Below are 20,807 nucleotides of genomic sequence, written 5' to 3' on the forward strand. Positions count from 1 at the left end.
AAAGTTTATACAATTATAAGATGCAGTTAAGTTACGTAAATAAATGAAACAAAGGGGTTTGTAGCATCTGAGAGATTAAGGATTATCTCCCACCATATCAATAGTTCTACTAATAAAGCAAATCATCTAAAAAGGCAAATTGGTAAATACATTTGTACCTGATTTGTAGATTGATTTTCGCAAAGCCTAGAGTATAAACTACTGTATGTCGGAGTTTTAAAACGTGATGCTGAATACTATCGAAAGAAAGTTATTTATTATTCTTATTTGTTTATACTTAATGAACTTCTATGGTTTCAATGTAGACTATTTAAATGCAGTTTATTCATGCATAGACGTACTTTCAACAAACGCAATCACTTTGTTAGTTCAGTTCAGTTATGTGCAGGTGTAGAAGAAACATTTTCTAGTAGCAGATAACGTACTCTTGCAAGAAGCACTTTAATGTAACTGGTGGATATAAAGATAAATTCACCTTACATACAATAAGTTACATCTCTAAATCTGCATATATTATAAGTGTAAGTTTTGTGTAAATTATATCTTCGAAGTAAATACAGCTTGTATTTTAGTAGGGTTACAAGTACAATATTTTGTATTTTGAAAACTATCCCCATCAATTCCAAGTACCAGAAACTCAAAAAAGTTACACTCCACATCTGGTTTTTGTAACCGTTTTAATAGTTTAGTCTGGACGTGGTTTTCAACATTTGTGCATTCTTCCAAGCTAAACAATTACATTTCAAGGTTAAGCTGCCAGCTTCTCTCTCGCAAATCAGCAATTGTATTTTATGGATCCAATAACTCTTCAAGAACAAAAACCAAATCTTTCAAGAGCCAAGAAAATCTTTAATGGGTAGAAACAGAACTGAGGGGCAGAGGCCAGTGCTTTTAACAAAATCTCATAAATAAACCAATCAGAGGAAGGCATTGACAAATCCATGAAAAAAAACATGACTAGCATAACATTGGTTCTGACAGACGCTGTGATGGATGCCGTGGGGTTTACAGCTGGCCGCCCATCAGACTGGGGTGCTTCAGACGTCCTAGAGCAGGAACACTTTGACTGGACAGTCAGGTCAACAACTATCCTTGTGAGTATGATAACAGCTGCTGGTTCTTCAGTTCACCTTTAACCTTTCAGAGAAGACATTCCAGCGCGCATGATCTCATCTACCAATAAGATGTTGCTGGCGATGACGGTGCTGTAGAGGAATAGAGAGCCACGTATGAGATAAATGGAGACAATGCATAGGGAGAAGCTTACATATTCAAAAAGTATTGTACAGTTTAGAGATGTGTAATCTCACCATGAATGGAGAAGCTGTTTCTTTACGCTGTAATTATCCCAAACACCTGCTTCTCCAGCCACCATGGGTTCCCCTGAAGAACAACAAGATTTAAGTCAAAAAAGTTTGTGATAAAAGTGAAACCAAACCAGGTTTTGGGGGCTTGATAAGAAATACACTACAACTCAAAACAGCAAAAAAATAAATAGAATTAGAAACCAGCTGGACTCAAAATACAAACGTACAGTCTTGGAGTGGAACAATTAATGGAAATGTTTGCCTCATATATATATATATATTTCAGATGGAAGTGAATGCTTCACTAAAAAACATTTGACTCAGCAGCTGTTTAGCTTTCTGTATGTTCAGCCCTTTGCCAATTTATTGTCGTTTCACATATGTACAACGGTGAGCATGTACTTGATGATCAGTGTGTTTATAAAAATAAATTAAAAGTAAATTTAAAAAAAGACTCAAATTTGCTGCACTTTATTAAACAGTTTGATCTTAGTTAAACTGTTGTTTAAAGAAACATTAAAAGGAAAGCACTTCAAAATCAGTTAATTTATTAGTCCTATGTTACTGATTGCTGCTTTTGAAAATCAAATGCACATTGCGATGCATTGTGAGAGTTTGAAATATAATGCATTGCACAATCTTCTAAAAACGGTGTGTTGTGGTTCTGACCTGTGTTGAGGTCCACTCCAACTAGCTGACCACTTTCTTTGTACTCCGTCTGCAGCTTCAGCAGGGTCTCCTGTTGGTCGTAGCCAGAGTTCTGGGCCAGAACCTACCAGGGAAGATAAATAATTAAACAGATGTTGATACAGTATCAATGTTAATGAAAAAAATGCTTTACAATTTTTCTTATTTATTATAACTTAGAGGACCAGAGATGTTAGCGGTAGCATAATGCAAAAGCAAATTGATTTCTTTATCACATAGAGACACACTGAAAGCTTGGGGATAAAGTAAAAACCCTTCACCTTGGGGATGATTAGGAGAGCATCTGCAAATGCTTGGACTCCCAGCTGGGCTCTGCCTTTCACATTGGGCTTGTGTTTCACCAGAGCGTCTGCCACAGCCACTTCAAAAGCACCTGCACCGGACACAACACTTCCTGAAGAGACAAAGAGGAAAAGAAGATACTCAGAAAACACAAGTCAAATTGTCCTTTTTGCTCAATAAGGCAAAAACAATGCGATTGAAAAAAATGAATCCCTTGGGAGTTTGTTCTGATCAGTTAATACATGTAGGAGAGACTGAAACGCTCCTAATGCAGAGGAAAAGACCAGAGTCACTGTAGCACAGACGTAAGAGACCAGGGAGAGCCATGTTAGCATCCCTGGGTGTTCGCCGTGCAAATGAGACCAACATTTCACAAAAGAAAGAACAGACAAACTAACCACACTATCAGTTGTTCATTTTATGAAAATCAAGAAATGTGGAATGGAGATAAATGACCTGAGCTGGTGTGTCCTAAACGACATTTTGGGGAACTTCATAGACTCTAGAATTTGGTTAACATTTGGATAAAAAAAAAAAAAAAAAAAAAAGGTCTAAAAGGGCTTTAAAGAGTTACCTTTGACAGGAGAACCAAACCCACAGAAGAGGGGAAAAAGTAACTTTAAGAAAAATGTTTATTTAATTTATTTTCTAAAACACATTCAATTGCAATTTAAAAAAATTCAAGGTTTAAACTTCAGTGTATGTGGGATAAAGCATAAAATGTATTCATGCATATAATAGGATCAAATCAAGACTATTGCCAACCATTATTTGATTTAAATTGGACATTTGAGGAACATTGGACATTAAAATTTGAGCTGCACCCTGGCAGCAAACAAAACAGGATAACTCAATCACTTTTGCAACCAGTTTGTTGCAATAAATCATATTCCCATAAAATTATAAAACAAAGTTATATGACAAAAACACAGAAAAAACAAAAACCTTAAGGTTCCATGGTCTTACCATCTTCTATGGCGTTCTTGACTGCCCTTAAACCGTCTCTTACGGCATCTTTGATCTGTGTCAGGGTGTGTTTGTTGGGTCCCTTCACCAGCAGGGTAACTGAGCGAGGGTTCCCACACTTCTCAATGAACGTGTACTTCTCCTCTCCCTGCAAACATTAGAAGATTGGAGGAGATTAACAACTCTTCCTCAACATTTTAGGGGGTAACTTTTTTTTCTTCTTCACCTGGACCCCATTTTCCCATTTTTTTATAGTATCTAATGGGGACTTATTTCACTTATCTTTTACTGTGTCATGTGACTTGTCACATAACTATTTAGCAGCTACCTTCTGGAGAGCTCTTGCTCATACTTGAAAAAATTCAAAAATTGGGGAAATAGCCATAATTACATAAAACAAAGAATACACACAGAAAAACACAAATACTCACAAGTGTGTGTTCGAAAACCAGCCCAGCGTATCCCAAGCACTCGGGTGTGAGGTCATCAATTGAATTCATGGCAATACCACCGCAAGCGAGGGTGAGTCTGGCGAGGGAAAAACAAACTGGATGTATAACTCAGTTCTTTGATGTGATTTATGATGGAAAAACATCATGCATCTGTGGACAGCAAGTTTGTTTGTTAAACATCAGAGCAAACTGATGAAAACCATTTGAGATTGATGGACTGAAACTTTTAATTTACACTTTGATTTTCACAATTAAGAAACATTTGCTAAATGGGCCCAGAAGGGTGAGATGACATCTCATTATATAGTAAAAGAAATGGACTGGCCAAACATTCCATACCTCTACATTTTTGTTATCTATCTGATCAAAACAAACAAGATATAGAGGCAAACGACACATTGTACTGATCGCAATAAAAACACAGCAAACTCGGATGCCTCATTTGTGCTGAAGGGCACTCCCTTGTGGCTAAACAAAGTACGACTGTTAATGAATGGTGGGATCATGGTGCGCTCTGAAAACAGCAGCAGTCTCAATAATAGGAAATTGCTGACAGAGTTGTAACCATCACAATGTCTCACCTTGTTGTATATGAAAGCCACTATAAGAACACACCTACTGCTACTTTATGGACCTCTTAAGCTTCTAGTAAGCTGGTGTTGACTGATGTTTTTATTTTACATGAATGTTTATTTTCTATACATTTTATGTATAACTTCTTAGATTATACATCTTGAACCAGCAACTACAATCCAGTGTACAGAACAGGCCACTTGTATTTGTAACAAGTAAAATATGTTTCTTTCTTACCTCTCCATATTCCTCCTCTTTGCCCTGCGCAGGGCCACAATGCCCTCCTTGGCAAGGGCATCCAGGGAGAATGGGTCAATACCCTACACAACAGGGACAACATTACATTTCCATTCATCTTCATATTTTCAAAAAATAATTCACAGTGTATTTAGGTCAATTTAAGCAATATTAAGTTTATTCTGATCCGCTGAATACATGTAGGGGACGAAGTGTCTCTCCCAATGCAGAGGAACGGATCAGATTTACTGTAGCACAGATACAAGAGACCAGGGGGAGCTACGTTAGCATCCTTGGGTGTTCTCTGTGCACGCAACAAGATTAATTAGCCCTGTTTTCACTTACATGTGTTGCAAATCACAGAATACTAAGCGTCCATACAGAAACTTAAAGTCTTAAATCATTTGTGAATTGACCCGTATCGTGGTGAACATTAGAGGTGTGGAAATGTCTCAATTCAAAGATGCATCGTCATGTGGACATGAACGATTTTGCATCGATTCGGTGAAGGAACATAATCGAGAGTTTGTTTTCATTTCAGCTCTGAGCAAATCTTTCATGTGTTTGCTGTCATTTCTTGTGACACGCTTGTTTCTCTCCTCTGATCTCTGTGAGTCACCGAGAGGGAAGCTAACACACACTTTGCTGACACTCGCTACCAATATGATTAAAAATGTTGGGCTGTTAACCCTGTCGGGAGATGCAGTGACTTTAATCCACAGAGTAAATGAGCTGAGTAAGGAAAAGTAGATCTGCTATGTGAAAAAACAGTACTGACTGCTTGTTAAAAAGTAGCCATTAGTATAGAAATTTAAGGATGTGATACATTGAGATGCATTAAGAATCGTTGACAGGTGAATTGAATGTTGAGGCCAGTGAAGATTCACAACTGGCAGCTATAAAAGCCAAGCAGGTGATTGTCAGTTTCTGCTTGATAAGATGACCTCAGCTCATTGCTGTGACTTCTGAACAACACCATCTACACATTATGTAGGTATGACAACTGACTAAACATGTTCCAATAATCTTAATTCTTCAGGGAACTCTGAATGCTGAAATATGAAGTTTAGAAAAAAACAAACATTTCCAACATAATCAGATTATATGTTCATATCCTGTAATCCTTCACTGTTTTACAAGGCTGGTCACCCCATATGATATTCTTCAGCTTTATATTAGTTGTTGTTTAAAACACATTCTGAAATTTAAGGAGACAAGGAAGTGCCCCGCAGTCAAATTGAAATACTGCATGAATCCCCTTCAAGCATACCTTCTGGTTAATGACGACAAAGCCCTTCTCCCCATTGGGACAGACTTTGTTCTTGAAGCTGATGATCTTCTGCACGCGATCTTCAATGAACTTCCTTTCTGCAGCCACAAGCTTCTCCCTCTCCTCCGCACTCTTGTAGAAGAAGCCAGAGTTGACCTCCGTCTTTTCATACTCCAAAGAGACATTGCAGGTCAGCACGTAGGCATCCTCCACCCTCTTCTTCATGTCTGGGTGTCTGGCACCATGGTCCAACACCAAACCTCTGATCAGCCTGAGAAAGGGAAAAAAAGCAACAACCTTTAGATGTTTGGGACCCCTATACAGCCCTGCGCCATCTAACAGTAAAGGGATGATTTGCCTCCTGAGCAGAGTCTTCAGTTTTTTTTAAACTCACTGTGTATCGCAGTCAGTCTTGTGCTTCATCTCCATAATTTCCACCATGTACAGGTCAATGGGCTCATTAGGTTTAGCGATGGCCAACACAGCATCTACTACAGCCTGCAGACAAACATAACCATTGGAAACAAATAAAACAGGAAATAATAATTAGCACAGTCGACAGTTAGTCCGGGGTTATCTGACTAAATGAGAAAACATATCACTTTGAGTTGTGGCAGCTTATGGGGGACATTTGTCATTATTTGACAATTTACCGCCAACAAGATCAACTAGTGTATCAAGATTATCAATAACCAAGAAAACAATTGTTTTTTGGTGCCGTAAGGTTAATTGCTGACCCTAAGCTCTTTGAGCACTCAGCTCCATTCCCTCTTGTCTCACCTCAGTGAGCAGGTCTGCCAGCTCTGCGTAGACCTTGGTCCTGAGGGAGGTGCGTGCTACGTTGATGAGGGTCTCTCTGTCCATTTCCTGAGTCACCTTCACCTCTTCCAGAACAGCCAAGGCTTTCTCTTTAGCCGCCTCAAAGCCCTCAGCAATGATTCTTGGGTGAAGACCCTGCAGCACGAAATCAGAGGGAGTTATGAAAGAAAAACATATCCAGTTCCAAATACTGGACATCGAAATGCATTCTGACGAGACTCGCATGCCATTTGGGGTAAGAAATGTGTACATTCTGGTTGGATAACCTGACAGGCCTGTGACTGTAAGAGCTTTCTCTTACCTCTGACACGTAGAGGTCAGCCTGCTTCAGCAGTTCACCGATGATGAGGACATTCGATGTTGTTCCGTCTCCCGTTATGTCATCCTGCGCCGTGGCAACCTTCGCAATGAGTGATGCCGTTGGGTGCTGAATTTGCTGCACGATTCGGAATAAAAGAAAATCATCAGTAAATAAAAAGGACAACAGGGCTGCTACTAACGATTACTTTCACTACTGATAATTGTCACACTTTCACAGAGACTTCAAATGTCTTGGAAATTCATGGCAAATGCATTTCAAATTTGTAGACTGAGGGTATCCAGACTTAGTGCTGATCACTTCATCTTTCATCAATAGGCATAAATTAGATATATGCCACAATTAGGTCACAATATTATACTTTTAATGACTTACTCGTCTATTCAAATATAAACATGCTCTACAAAAACTTTTCATTTATCTTTAAAAAAAAAATAAAAAAATAAATCCTCAAATAATGAATGTACTCCAAATAAGGACTTTGCTAAATTCATACAAAGTCTCAGTTCTGCAAAATTGTGTTTTCAGTGTCTAAATAAATGGAACCCAAATAAATGTGGGGTGTGGTCCCTCCAACTATGAAGACGGAAGCTCAATAAAGACCAGGACATTTGGACAGAAGAAGTCAGTTAACAGCTCAGCACTTCCTTACCATCTCGTGCAACAAGACGTTGCCATCTTTGGTCAGCTTGATGTCTCCTGCACCGGACACCAGCCTGCGGAGCCAAACAGACAGGGGAGCTTCAGTGAAAGCTGGTCCTCCACAACACACAGCCTGCTCTGATACTGCTGGGCCAACACCAGTGTTAGTCGTATCAGATAACAGACCGGCACAAACACGCTACAGTTAGCTTGGTGTCTGAACGGATACGCACGATGACTGAGCACGACAACGTGCGCTGTGCAACTCCGTTTAGCCCGCGAGGCCTAAACGGACTAAAATTGGGATTTAATATTTTGTGGCGCAGGATGATACATTATTACACGAGGGGTACTTTCCAATTCCCAAATAAATCCCTAATACAGGTTGAGAATAACTAAGGTGCTAACGTTACATGCGCAGACAGTCAAACGCTACCGCTACTTAGCATTGTTAGCTTAGCACGCATGCTGCACAAAGGGCTCCGGCACTCACATCTTCATGGTCCCCTTCGGTCCCAGGTTGCTTTTCAACACATCCTGAAGCCCCCGGGCGGCACTGATGTTAACCGCAAGGGCGGCCTGGGCCCTGGCCACCTCTGCTTTTGGGTTCAGAGATTTTATGGCAGACATAACGAAGCAGCTCAACCAGCGATGTAAAAGTAAAAAGTATCGCCGGTAGGGAGTCCGCACTGCTGGGGCTCAGAAGCTCTCAAAAGGAGGGACGGCTTCCAGAAGGCTCCAACACGTGTTGTCGCGATGCGTTCACGTACCCAGTCCAGGCTCTGTTAATACGGGGTTTGGGGAATCTTCAACCTCCCCGTTTACTTTCGATAGCACAAGATTAATCCTGAATACAAGTAATTGTACCATATGTTGGAATTATGGGAGAGCAACAATATATATGAAAGCAGTACGGGGAAAAGGTCTGGGTAAAAAGATAAAATTGCAGTTTTCTTAATCGCAATGGTAGATAAAGGTCTATATAGTAAACCCAGCCCCTGCCTGTGATGCTTATAAGTCGCTGTTTGTAAAAGTTATGGGACACCCGTGAGAATTTCTCAAATAAGCTCTTTTTTATATATTGTATGTTATATTATTATATATATACATACATCATATGTTTGCAAATAAATCATAACTATAACTAATATTGCTAATTTTAACAACTGTTGTCTCTCTTACGTTAAGATATTGTTATTAAACTTCCCTCAATCCCCACCCCCCCACAATTTATACAACGATCTCTACTTGGTCGGAGCTGTGCATTTTCCGTTTAGAGGGTTTTAAGATTTCCGACAGACACTCAAGGCAGCATAAGTCACACCCTAGACTACGCGCTGACTACGTCACCTTTGCTGGTTTGTAATTTGTATGTAATAAGTATGTGGTTTGTGCTCTACTACTGTCCAATCTTTTCAATTGATAGCATAAATGACAAAAGGAGTCCAAGACTTTTCCCCGTTTTTTTATCAGAGGTTTAATCAATATGTACAACTAATCTCATTAAAGCACTGCAATTCACATTTACCACATTGGGATATTCCTCCTCTCCTCCTGTCCACTTGTCATCAGATGGTTTAGAATACCCCGATTCATTAACAGTTGCAGAATTGACCATATCTCTGGCTTGGTCAATAAACCCACTATGTATATCTACAATCTGACCGTTTATAAAACCCATTAATCTCAGTTAGAGCACACAATCACCTGGTTGAATTCATTTCTTGACAGAGGGATAAGTCAAACTAGTCAGTGTACAGCAGTTTCTAGTTACTGATTAGTTCTGCAGATAACAAAAACATTGTCTAATCATTTGAATCATCTTGTCCCCCTCTCAACAGCTGGAAGAGCCGGGAGAATCATGATGTTAAATTAAGAAAATAATAGAGACAGGGTCAGTTTATCTGGGAAAATGACACCTTCGGCCGATTCACCACAACTTCAACGCAAGAACTGGACATTGTAGTCACGTATCCGGCCGATATGAAACGACTGTGGACTAGCTCAAAGTCTGGCTCACTGTTCTGACTAGTCTGACACTTGTGGTTTGTCAGTCAACTTTAATTTCCGTGTGTCTTCATAACAGTGTTGTTATGAATACTTTCACCCAGCCAAATTATTTTGAAACAAATAACTGGTACACGCAGTAATCAGTTGGCTAGAACAAAGCCATGTAAACATCAAGTCACTTTTTGACGGGTATACTTACTGAATATAAAGCTAGCCTCTGCCTGTGGCCCTACAATAAAGGCTTCTATCTGTGACAATCAGCTCCACCGTTTCAGAACACTGATTTATAAACAGCATGCTCCTCTTTGTAAAAATGTCGATCACCTGTAACTTTTAAACAAAGTGTATCCAGTTCATATTGATACCAAACTGTGAGTTCTGGAGGCAGTGTTTTTGTTGTGAGATACTGGAAGCAGTTACCTTTGTTTGATTTGTTATCAAGGCTAGTGCAACGGAGCTTACAAGTCATTTTCTGAAAGACCTTCAGACATTTTCAGCCCCTGTGGCCAGCACTAGAACAGCTAAATGTTTGATCTATTCCTGGTATCACACTTATACATACACTGATGGTTTTAAATCATCAAAAAAATAAGAAGACAAGCCTTCCAAAATATGACCCTTCAAAAGATAGACAGAGATAGAGAGTGAAGAGGAGGGGCATGTGAAATGATATTTAGTCTCCATAAAGCACATTAATCAATCAGTAACTGTTTTGGTAATAACCATTTTAACCTCATCATCTGAAATAAGACATTCTAGGCCCAAAAAGAAAAATGGAGTGAAGAAACAAACAAGAAAACAAAAACTGAAAAAACATGTTGATGTTATGCAGATTTCCCTGGCAGTGCACCAACTGATGGTTGGTTACACTCCCCACAGATCAGTGCGACAGTTGCAGTGGCTGTTGAGAGGTTCCCGCGGTGTTTGTGGTTACATCAAGGGCGAATTCTTCATGGGAATCATTATTCTAGATTCCATGTGCTGAATAAGAGGCACTGTGAAAGGGGGAAGAGACAACAAAAAAAAAATTATATATAGATTTATAATAAGTAGAATAACAATTATAACAAGTATATATTCTGATCAATATGAATTATTAAGTAATATATTTCTGATCATGATAAATATCTACAAATGGCAAAAACATGCAAGACTACATTTAAAAAACACAAAAACTAAAGAGATAGTCAAGGAAATATACAAAATGGAAAAACTGAAGCATCGTTTGAGTACAGATGTAAGAAAAGTGGGAGAATTGGACATTATTCAGGACCGAAAACAGCGACAAAGACTACAGAAAGGCGAACTGATTTAGTTGATCAAACTAAGAGAATGGATAAACTACTAAAAATCTAACAAACACAAAAACATTTTTTTTTGCTTTCTGTACTATTTTGTTTTTATGTTATTTTTTTGTTGTTGACATGTGCATCAGTGGGTTTTATGCTTTTCTTTATGTTGAAAACATCAATAAAATTATAAAAACAATAAAAAACATAAAACTCATACAATTAATTTGTGTAGGATACAATCCAGTAATACATTTTATTAGTTTGCTTGAAATCATTAATTTTGACAACAGCATTTAGAAAAATGTTAAGATCATATCATCATTATGACAAGATTCTCTGATTTTGATGTGATTTCAGAAAAGTAAAGAGAGGAGAAATAAGACAGCAATCTGAGACTAACCTGTGTAATAAACAACCTCATCCCAGCCATCATGCTGCCAGGCTGAATTTCTTGTGTCTTCTCTGGACTGAAGGTCTTTGTAAGCTGAAAGAAAGAAACAAAAGATAATGCTTGTTATATATAGTCTTTAATTAAAATTCACATAAAATACATAAACTATCAACTCTGCTGAATTCTGAAATGTTTGCGTTAAATTATTTTGAACATTTTCATGACCTACAACAAACGTAATATTTATTATATACTTCCTGAATAGTAAAATGTTGAGGGGACATCAGAGATGCACCTAGTAAGCTGCTAACTATATTATAAACACATTTGTTCAATCATTTGCAATACAGTGATGCATTTTAAATGTATAATCCCTAATGTGTAAACTTGGAACTTAAACACTAGGAAACAGTGCTCACCCCATAAGTGGTGCACCGTGTACAGACTTCCAATCTGTGAGAAAAAGCCTCCCACTGCCTCATGATTCTGCTGGCGAAACTCAATCGCACGCGCCCTGCAGAGCACGGAAATGTTACTTTACATAAAAATAAAAAAATACTAACAGCTTGTAATTGAACGGTTGTGTATCAATTAAAAATGAAACCGACATTCGCAAATATCCCAATAATTTCTTTCAAATCAAAACATCAAATTTTGATGTTACAACCTCAGAATTGTTTTAAAAGCATGTTTGGTTTTATTACATTTACAGGAAAATTACCCATCAAATTATTCAGATGCAAAGATATATTAAATACAGGATAAATAGGTAAATTATGCTTGAAATTTACAAATTGTATGCAATATCTTTCATCATGCTGCAGAGTCATGCATAGATTGTGTTGCCAAAAAGTACCGTTGACTGATATTCATCTGCTACAATCTGCAAAACCAATAAAGCAGTAGTGAAGAAACTTTAAAAAGGTACATAATAATGGTAGCTCTACAATTACAGCATCATGGAGAGAAAGCTGATGAGCTTTTCAGACTAACTATCAAAATGTATCTAATTGAATGACTTTCTGATACACGTTTAAAAAAAAGAAAAGGAGAAAGATTAAGAAGGTTATGCCTCACCAGTAATTTCCCCACTCGATCATCGTCCCGGGCTGAAATAAGAATGTGAATAGTGGAGTGGAGAGTTAGTTGTCTGGCGTTACATACATACAACACATTACTGAAAAAAACCTATTTTTGAATAATGGGAGGAAGCGTGTATATTTTTGATGGAGTTACCCTGAGTTGGTACGATCGGAGCTCATAGATGTTGGGTCCTGGACGAGGGACAGGTTCGTTCCAGAAACTGAACTCCAGCAGCAGCTGGTTCCTACGAGACAGCAGCATCTTCCCCCTCTCTTTCCTGTAGTCTGTAAACTCCTACAGCAACGACAGACAACAGCAACAGACTGCTCTGTAAATCTGCCTCAGACCACAAAAAAAGAAATCTGTAAAAACATCTGTAAAACTATTAAACTCTGGTTAGATAGCAGGACAGAACAAGACCGTCAGACCAGTTAACATTTAAAATGAACTTAAAAAGTTAATTAAAGAAAAATATTATAATCGTCATATGCAAACATACAGGTACATACATGAAATTTGACCTCTGCATTTAACCCGTTTAAAGCATTTAAAAGCTGTGGGATGCAGTGAAGCACATGGGAAGCAAATTGAGGTTCAGTGTCGTGGTCAAGGACACTTTGACATGCAGACAGTAGGAGCCCAGGGTCAAACTGCCAACTTGGTGAGTAAAGGACGACCTGCTCTATACCACGAGCCAAAGCCTGATACAGTTTTTTAATAGCTTGTATACACTGGGAGCAAAAAAATCATCTATTTTCATGTTAGGTAAAATAAAAGTTGTGGCAACGTTGAGCAACACTCGTGGATGCGTGGGACACAAATTTGTTTTGGGGGATTAACATCCAGTACAAACACACATTTTGTTGTTTGTTTTGTTTGTTGTGCGTTTGTACAGCATCTCCACCCCAACTTTTGGGTGCACTGACAGAAACGGTGGCCTACAGTTCACCAACTGCCAGTAAACTGAACTAATCCGAGCACCCGTTACCTTATTCTGCCTGAGTTTGCTCATGACTTCGGTGAGAGCCGGGTATCCTCCCCGATATCTCCACAGGTGAACTAGAATAGAAGGAGCAGAGGAGCCAAAAATAATGCAGCTCTCCAATGTATCTCAGTGTGTCTATGTTTCTCTGGGCAGGATATCTTTTTTTAGATTAACAATTGTTGTTTAATTACTTCTCACTTGACCACCTGTGATCAGAGCTGGCATGACGAGATCGAGTGAAACATCCATGAATCCCTACTCAATCGCCATGAGGAAACACAGCGGGAAATCATCTTTACATCTAGTAAAAATGTAAGAGTTTGACTGTAAAAATAACACGTTAACGAAGCAACAACACTGCCTATAATATATTCACATTTGGTAATTTAGTAAAATGAAAACAAGAAAATGCAGGTTTCCAGTATGAGACAAAATCTCTCAGAGCACAGTACTGAATATCATTTCCTAGTGCACATGTTGTGAACATGTTTTATTAATACAGACTTTAAGATTATCTTAACTGAGGTTACTAATATTACTGTGCTGTAACGTTAGAGGCAGATTACAACTGAGGAATGACAAACGTCAGCACAAGGACAAAATGGACAGTGGCCAGGAAAAGCGCGATAGAGTAAAATATAAAAGCCGGTTTGGGTCACTGGGGAGGAGGGAAACTGCAACATTCTTAGGAAATGTCTCAAATAAGCCCAGTTTTAACTTTATTCCTTATCAGCTGAAGCAAACTGAAAGAAGAACTAACCTTTGCAGGTCTATGAGATACATTTTGAACTTATTTTGAACTGATTCCTCTAAACGTTTTTACATACACTGCAACTTTAAAACTTTTATTTAATATCAAACAACATATTATAAAATTTGACTTGATACATGGAATTCTCTTTAATAGTCCCCCTAAAATCAGGAGCTGAAATAGTTTTGGAAAGTATCTTTGAGGGCTGCAACTACCAAGAATTTTCATTATTGTTATTCAGCTGATTGTTTTTGTGCTAGTGTCTAAAAATATCAAAAAATATTGTTTATCACAGTTTCTCTGAGCCCAAAGTTACATCTCTAAAATGCTTGTGTTGTCCAACTACCACATCAAAGCACAGAAATGTTGAATTTACGATAACAGAATAGAAAGAAGCAAAAAATCCTCACTTTTAGGAAGCTGGTTTTGATGTACAAGAATCAGTTTGTTTTATGGTAACCATCACACCCGCAGCTTGATGTTGCTCTCACCTGCCTGATCCTGCTCTCCGTACCATGTGTTCCAGGTGCCCACAAGCTCACAAGGGTATTCAGGGTCAGCATGAATGGAAGGCAAGACGTCCGCACTAAGGATACACACAAACACAAATTTGTAAAATATCTGCACCTTTTCTAAAACCAGTTCCTTGACAAGAATCTGAATGAGGTCAATTAATGGACAGGGACTTCCTACCAAAGTTCATTGTAGGCATCAAGGCACTCAGGCTTGACATTGTGAACTGCAGAGAAACAAAAAAACATGAATGGTTAATACACCATCTAACAGATTTCATAAGATTATTCTAGGAGGAAATAATTTTTAAATCAAACTTAAAAGAAAAAAAAGAAAAATGCAGACAGGGCAATGATTTCCAATGCCCCACCAGAGCACTCACAGCAAATCACAAACAACACATACATTGTATTTTGTACAGATTGTTGTCTTCCTTCTTGGCGAGCAGATGAGAGTGAGCATCTTTTCGGGGGTCGACCTTTCTAACAAACAGAGACTTGAACCAGCTGTCCTCGCGGAAACCTGAGAGGCTCCTGGGGGAAAAACGAAAGACAAAAGTTGGATACAGCACCTCCACTTCTTCTGCTGCACAAAAATGATATAAGTCATTAGAAAACAACAGAAAAGCTCTCAATAAGTGCAGCAGACACTTATTCTGCTTGTACTCTCTACTACTAAATCTCCAAAGCACTTAATGGTTTTAAACTTCTGACCTGCTCACATACTACTGTCTAGTCAGACATCTCAGGTCATCAGCTGGTGATGTTCTGTACCTGCTCTGGTGTCCTGCTCACTGCATGTGTTGGTCACAATTCTTCATAAGCAATTTAACAAGGGGTTTGTTTATGCTATATGTTTATATTAGAAAACTCACATTGGCTGAGATATTGTTGTTCAATATCAGCTGCAAAAATCCATTATAGGTCAGCTATACATGTGTGCGTGTCACTCTATGTCTTTAATGCAAAGCAAATAGAGTTTACTTTTAAATGCGCAATATAAATAAAACTGCGTTGTGTCTCTTAGTAAGACTGGAGGTCTTTGTGAACACAAAAGGATGCATTGTATTGCGTCAGTGACGTCAACAGCAAACTTAGAACTAAGTTCAATTAACTTTTAACTGTCCAACTCATTCATCGCAAACAAACTCCAACTCAGAAGCCAGCAAAGGAAAAGAATATAAGCTGCACATAACCAGAGGATTAGTCTACACGGACTCTTAAGCAGCTCTCCCCCATGAGTTGGATTTCGATCACTGACACAAACACAATATAACTTGACACAGTGCATCCAAAGCTGTTACATTATAGTTGTGTTATATATATGATGCATTATATCAGTATATCATCGCAGCATTTCGGTTGCAAGCCTTTTTAACACAGCATGGTTTAGGACACACACCTGCCGCAGCATGAAACTGGAAAAGTAGGTCATTCACTTATCAAAACAAGTAATGCTGCACAGCGATTCAAAGCACATTGACCTTGAAGTTTGTGACTGACAGGAACTCAGTTGTGATTTTTGTAGTATTTATACACATGGCAACTCTAAATACACGCGCAAAGTTACAAAGCACGCAAGGATAAGTGCTTACACAAGTTGGCTCACAACTTTGTAATGAGCCAGGGTAATAATTAGCATTAGCAAAGAAGTTAGCAAGTTTAGAGCTGGGGGGCTAATGCTAGCTACGCTTCACGGTGTTCTGAACGTAACGCTAGCCTTAGCTTTAGCGTTAGCTTAGCCACCTAGCCTACCAGACTGTCTTAAGTGTCAACTCTACGGAAAACAAACATACTTTAAGAAGCATTTCTGCAGCTGCAATTGCAAATATATTTGAAAAAGGTCCAACCTCACAACAACTGTGACCTGTCCGTTATTCCGGAGCCCGTGTCCCGTCTGGTTAAGGCCTCTGCCCACTCTCTGAAGGACTCGCGTCGCCATCTTTTCCTTGAAAGCTGCTGCCAGTCAGTAGGAGGCTGTTTGACAGGCAGCTGCAGCCTCAGTCCGGTTGTTCCCGGTGGAGCTGACGTTACTCACATCAACGTGACCCCGTGGTGACTTTATGCACCAGAACAAGTAAACGTCGTTGGATTCATTTGATAATGACTGCGGTGAATTATTAAGCAAAGCCATAACTTCCCACCTGCTCTTGAGTCACTGAGTTGACAACACTCTTGAAGTTTTCACATGCAGTACCAGTCAAAAGTTTGGACACACCTTCTCATTCAACTACTTTGAAGCATCTAAAATATAAAACATATTCTGGTTTGTTGAGCATTTGTTTGTTTACCACATAATTCCATATGTGTTCCTTCATAGTTTGGATGTCTTCAATATTAATCTACAATGTAGAAAAAAATAAAAATAAAGAAAAACCATTGAATGAGAAGGTGTCCAAACTTTTGACTGGTACTTTACATCTGGAAGGTTTTGAGTCCTTCAACAAGTTGACATAGCTCTGTTGTTGATTTCTATTTTCCCACAAATTCTACTTTCACCACTTAGAAAATTAAAAGACCACCGATCAAAATATTTCTTACATTTTCAATCAGGTGCATCATCATGCACATTTCAATTAAAGCATAAGCTGTACGACAATCACATTAATGAAAGAGAACATAAATGAGCATATACATATTGATATTAGCAATGTCTGTTAAAGATTGCCCTTGTGACTATTTAAAATGCTTTTGCATATGGACCCTATATGGACTATAATAAATGGAAATCTTCCAGCTCATTGTAATGTCTTTCAAACACAGATCTTTGGTCCGACAGTAAATGGATATGAACACCATGCATAGATGTTTGTGAATGAAACCATGCGTCCTCGTTGTCATTTTATTGTAATCATCAAAAATGTGTCTTGAATTCATTACTACCTTAGCAGGTAGCAACAAACATTTATTTTCCAAATTTGATTTATATTGATGACTGGTTTATAAATGTATATTTACATGAACACCTGGAACAGAAACATAATTGCAGAGTGACATTTCAGCTAACCTTACTGCATAAAGAATACAGTTTTCTATCATGAAGTGGGAGCTTGTGCTGGTGGGGAATCAGCCTCACTGGAGATGGCAGAGATGTTAAGCTCCTGAAGTTTTTCTGATAACGTCGTGTCCTCTTTCAGACTGAGTGGAAGGTCGGTCAGAGGCTCCACAAACTCAGTTCCTTCAACCCTCTTTCCAGTCAGTGGGTCGACCACCCGGCCAACTTTATACACCATCTCAGACAGTTCATGCTTCACATGTTTGGACCTGGGCTCAGGCAGAGCCTTTAGAAGGACGATATCTCCCACAGTGCATTGTCGCAAAGCATCATGGGCAAAGTAGGTCTTCCTCTTATTGTAGTACTATAGGGAAGAAAAAAAAAACAGACTCATTAAAATACATAGTCATTGTACAGCAATCAATCACTAATCTCTAAAATTATTAATATTTTGTTGTATATAATAAAGTTGATGTACTACACTTGTGGCGGCAGGTGGCAAATTAATAATCTGTGTAGTATGATTATAATTACTTGCAGTATTACTTAGATATTTCAGTGTGACTAATTATTATCCATCAAATAATGGCAAATGCAAATAACCCAATGTTTTTAATTTATAAATATGAAACAGAAAATGAAGTCTTAAAAATGTAAAATCATTAGTGTGTTATCTCTTTAAGGGAAAATGCATTGGTCAGAAAACTATGAGATGAGACACAGGAGTAGTAGTTGCACTATTATTAACAATAATGGTAGCTGTAGCTATCATGGTGGCTGTCATGTGGCACAAGAGGCAGCTAAAAATATCTCCTCTCAAACAGCACTCAAAAGTGCTCTCTTACTGCTAAACATATTCATACCGTTTCCAATTATAACTTTATTTCTTTAGCAAAAGTCATTGTGCCGCTGCCTGTTTTACAATAACATTACACAATGACGCACAGGGAAGTTTGGCACATTTTACTGAATGAAAAAAATACTTCTGCTGAAACATATCTCCATTTCCACGGTACAGAAAAAAGGATTGTTTTAGCATTTGTAGTAAAACTCAGGTATCATAATCGCACCAGTATCCTGAAATTCCAAAAAGTTCAAAGTCCTCCTGTGGGTAATTTATGAGTTTTAAATGTGGCAGAGTAAAATAAATGATAGAGATATAACCAGGTTGATATTATTGTTTGGTATTCCGTGGAAAGTAGGCTGTGTAACATCCATGACACCTGTCCTTCCTGTACGCATCAGCAGTGGATGAACATTTTTGAAAGATTTACCTTGAGCAGGTATGGGTCCAGCACCAGCCTTGTGACTCTCACTTTGGCAGTTTTGTACATCTTGGTCCCTATTACTCTGCCGATGATCCATTTGGCATGGACTGACACATGCTTGACCGACATCCTGGAGAGCTGAATTCAAACCTGTAGTCCAGAAGATCAAGAAAAGTTTACATTTGTCTCTAGCCACTATCTGACACATGATGATCAGCTTAAGGCTCAATTCCTCTATTGTTAATTAAATGTCATGATATCATAAATCACTGTCCTTTCATTTATTGGGATTTCCTTGACTCAGTAGTGAAAGGTAACAGTCATACATTTAGCATAGCTCCATTTGTGCAAACCACAGCAACCTTAACATTTAGTTATATTTTGCAATAGTAATTACTTTTCCGTTAACTATGCAAATTCAGATGAAAAAAAGGTGGATGAAGTAAAGAAAAAAGGGCTAAGGTTGCGTGACATGTGAACACAAACAGGGGCTACATATAGTTAGCCTTGCTGCAGCTAACGTTAGCTTTAACTACACAGAAAAGAAAACGGAAAGAATTACAAACTACGCCGACTATGACATTTTCACAGATTTAACCGGAAGGTAAAATGTAAAGAATCAGCTCACCGAAACTATTTGAAAGGAATAATTTTAGAAGGTCAAAAATGCTTCAGGGAGGGTTCTTCCATGCTGCGCAGCTCGGCTTGTTTTGATGACGTCACGTACGGCTAGTAACGAGGGACAGAGGGCGCGGAGCTGATAGCTTTTTGGATTGGATTACAAACTTCACAGTTCAAAGACGATCTATGAGGTCAACTCAAAAACTGAAGATCATTGTTTTGTTTAAGTATGTTGATATTTTGCATACAACACAATTTATTTTTATTATTGTTTTATTTTTGTTTATAGAGATTAAAAAGTATCCTGTAGGCTATGGGAAATAATAATGGCAAAGTGTATGTGACCCGTGGAATTAAAGCTAGACAATATACTGTAAGTCAAGTCTTGTAAATATTTTGGTATGTATGGTTACTAAAAACAAAAGTTTTCTTTCCTCAAATTGCTTTCGTCTGTTAAATGACATTTTCAGTTTGGCCACGAGATGGTAGCAAACATCACTTCCTAAACATGGAGGGGAAACTCAAAAAGTTGAAAGAAAGAAAGAGAAATAAAGAAGATACTTAAATGTTCCTAGTTAAGAAATTGGGTGTCAAAAACATCAAGGTAAGCCTCTAAACTAACAATCAAAACATTTATTAGCGCAACAGGACAGGTGTGAAGGATTCTTAATAGGATGGCCTAAGGAGCTGCAGGTGGTTCTCCTCAAACCACTTGTTGACACAAAGTGTAACTGATGTAACCAGTACTGCAGATGAGACACAGGGGGGCTTTTAAAACATGTCATCCAAAAAGAGAAAGGAGGTGATGATTAATAACACAGCATCAAATCTCATAATGAAAAATCAAATGTATGTATGAGAAAAATTAGTTGGTAGAACAAAAGTTGATAGCAACCCTGTTACAATATTTTTTTTCAGTTGTGTTATCTCATGATGAAGAGTTTATTGTCTCTCTCTCTCTGGATAACAAAGTGTTTTGTTTTCTCGAGATAATGATGCATCGTTTTATAATGTTAGAATGCACATATGCTGTGGGTTGGCTAACACAGCATCTGATTTGATCTGATAATATCAGATCCAGGAGACCCCATCATTTATCCATCAAGTATTTGGTCATAAACCAGAGTATTGGACAAATTGGCACTACATGCATGAAAAGTCAGGGGAACAGTAAGATTCATCCTTTAGGGATCATGAAGTTTGTTTTACAGAATGTCATGGCAATCCATCCAATACTTAGATATTTCAGTGTGGATTTAAGTGGTGGGCTGACTGATATTGCCTTCCCTAAAGCCAAAAGCATCAGTGGATTAATTAAATACAT

The 20,807-nt window shown here is 38.3% G+C and overlaps 3 protein-coding genes and 1 non-coding gene across 4 annotated transcripts; all 4 read right to left on the reverse strand.

The window, feature by feature from the left end:
* Window positions 1-828: 828 nt before the first annotated feature.
* Window positions 829-8,316, reverse strand: cct6a (chaperonin containing TCP1, subunit 6A (zeta 1)). The gene is made up of 13 exons (XM_054625597.1): window positions 8,069-8,316; window positions 7,586-7,649; window positions 6,916-7,050; window positions 6,576-6,749; window positions 6,190-6,293; window positions 5,796-6,066; window positions 4,526-4,608; window positions 3,695-3,791; window positions 3,264-3,411; window positions 2,276-2,409; window positions 1,977-2,079; window positions 1,311-1,383; window positions 829-1,205 (listed from the first exon to the last, which is right to left on the reverse strand). Exons 1-13 carry the CDS (start codon window positions 8,203-8,205, stop codon window positions 1,133-1,135), a joined length of 1,596 nt encoding a protein of 531 aa, XP_054481572.1. The 5' UTR covers window positions 8,206-8,316; the 3' UTR covers window positions 829-1,132.
* On the reverse strand, window positions 4,701-4,837 carry LOC129114089 (small nucleolar RNA SNORA22). Its single transcript, XR_008532412.1, has one exon. It is a non-coding gene; the product is annotated as a small nucleolar RNA SNORA22 (small nucleolar RNA).
* Window positions 8,317-9,036: 720 nt separating the features above from the next.
* Window positions 9,037-16,705, reverse strand: LOC129113210 (protein NipSnap homolog 2-like). The gene is made up of 10 exons (XM_054625410.1): window positions 16,450-16,705; window positions 15,006-15,133; window positions 14,781-14,826; window positions 14,579-14,673; window positions 13,340-13,410; window positions 12,505-12,645; window positions 12,346-12,377; window positions 11,688-11,782; window positions 11,278-11,361; window positions 9,037-10,580 (listed from the first exon to the last, which is right to left on the reverse strand). The coding sequence occupies exons 1-10, from the start codon at window positions 16,539-16,541 to the stop codon at window positions 10,516-10,518; spliced, it is 849 nt and encodes a 282-aa protein (XP_054481385.1). The 5' UTR covers window positions 16,542-16,705; the 3' UTR covers window positions 9,037-10,515.
* Window positions 16,706-17,391: 686 nt separating this feature from the next.
* Window positions 17,392-19,594, reverse strand: mrps17 (mitochondrial ribosomal protein S17). The gene is made up of 3 exons (XM_054626491.1): window positions 19,491-19,594; window positions 18,869-19,012; window positions 17,392-17,958 (listed from the first exon to the last, which is right to left on the reverse strand). The coding sequence occupies exons 2-3, from the start codon at window positions 18,989-18,991 to the stop codon at window positions 17,635-17,637; spliced, it is 447 nt and encodes a 148-aa protein (XP_054482466.1). The 5' UTR covers window positions 18,992-19,012; window positions 19,491-19,594; the 3' UTR covers window positions 17,392-17,634.
* Between the last annotated feature and the right edge of the window lie 1,213 nt (window positions 19,595-20,807).

The sequence above is a fragment of the Anoplopoma fimbria genome, chromosome 24, assembly GCF_027596085.1.
Source record: "Anoplopoma fimbria isolate UVic2021 breed Golden Eagle Sablefish chromosome 24, Afim_UVic_2022, whole genome shotgun sequence".
In the NCBI taxonomy this organism is placed as follows: Eukaryota; Metazoa; Chordata; class Actinopteri; order Perciformes; family Anoplopomatidae; genus Anoplopoma; species Anoplopoma fimbria.

Excerpts from the sequence above, each read along its gene's own strand:
- cct6a (XM_054625597.1), bottom strand. The coding sequence starts at position 8,205 with ATGTCTGCCATAAAATCTCTGAACCCAAAAGCAGAGGTGGCCAGGGCC. Across the intron at positions 6,750-6,915 it reads CTGACCTCTACGTGTCAGAG|GGTCTTCACCCAAGAATCAT; the intron begins GTAAGAGAAAGC and ends TTCGTGCTGCAG. Across the intron at positions 3,412-3,694 it reads TGGTTTTCGAACACACACTT|GGAGAGGAGAAGTACACGTT; the intron begins GTGAGTATTTGT and ends TAATGTTTGCAG.
- LOC129113210 (XM_054625410.1), bottom strand. The coding sequence starts at position 16,541 with ATGGCGACGCGAGTCCTTCAGAGAGTGGGCAGAGGCCTTAACCAGACG. Across the intron at positions 12,646-13,339 it reads GCAAACTCAGGCAGAATAAG|GAGTTTACAGACTACAGGAA; the intron begins GTAACGGGTGCT and ends TCGTTGCTGTAG. Across the intron at positions 11,783-12,345 it reads ATCGAGTGGGGAAATTACTG|GGCGCGTGCGATTGAGTTTC; the intron begins GTGAGGCATAAC and ends CGTGCTCTGCAG.
- mrps17 (XM_054626491.1), bottom strand. The coding sequence starts at position 18,991 with ATGTCGGTCAAGCATGTGTCAGTCCATGCCAAATGGATCATCGGCAGA. Across the intron at positions 17,959-18,868 it reads TGGACCCATACCTGCTCAAG|TACTACAATAAGAGGAAGAC; the intron begins GTAAATCTTTCA and ends TCTTCCCTATAG.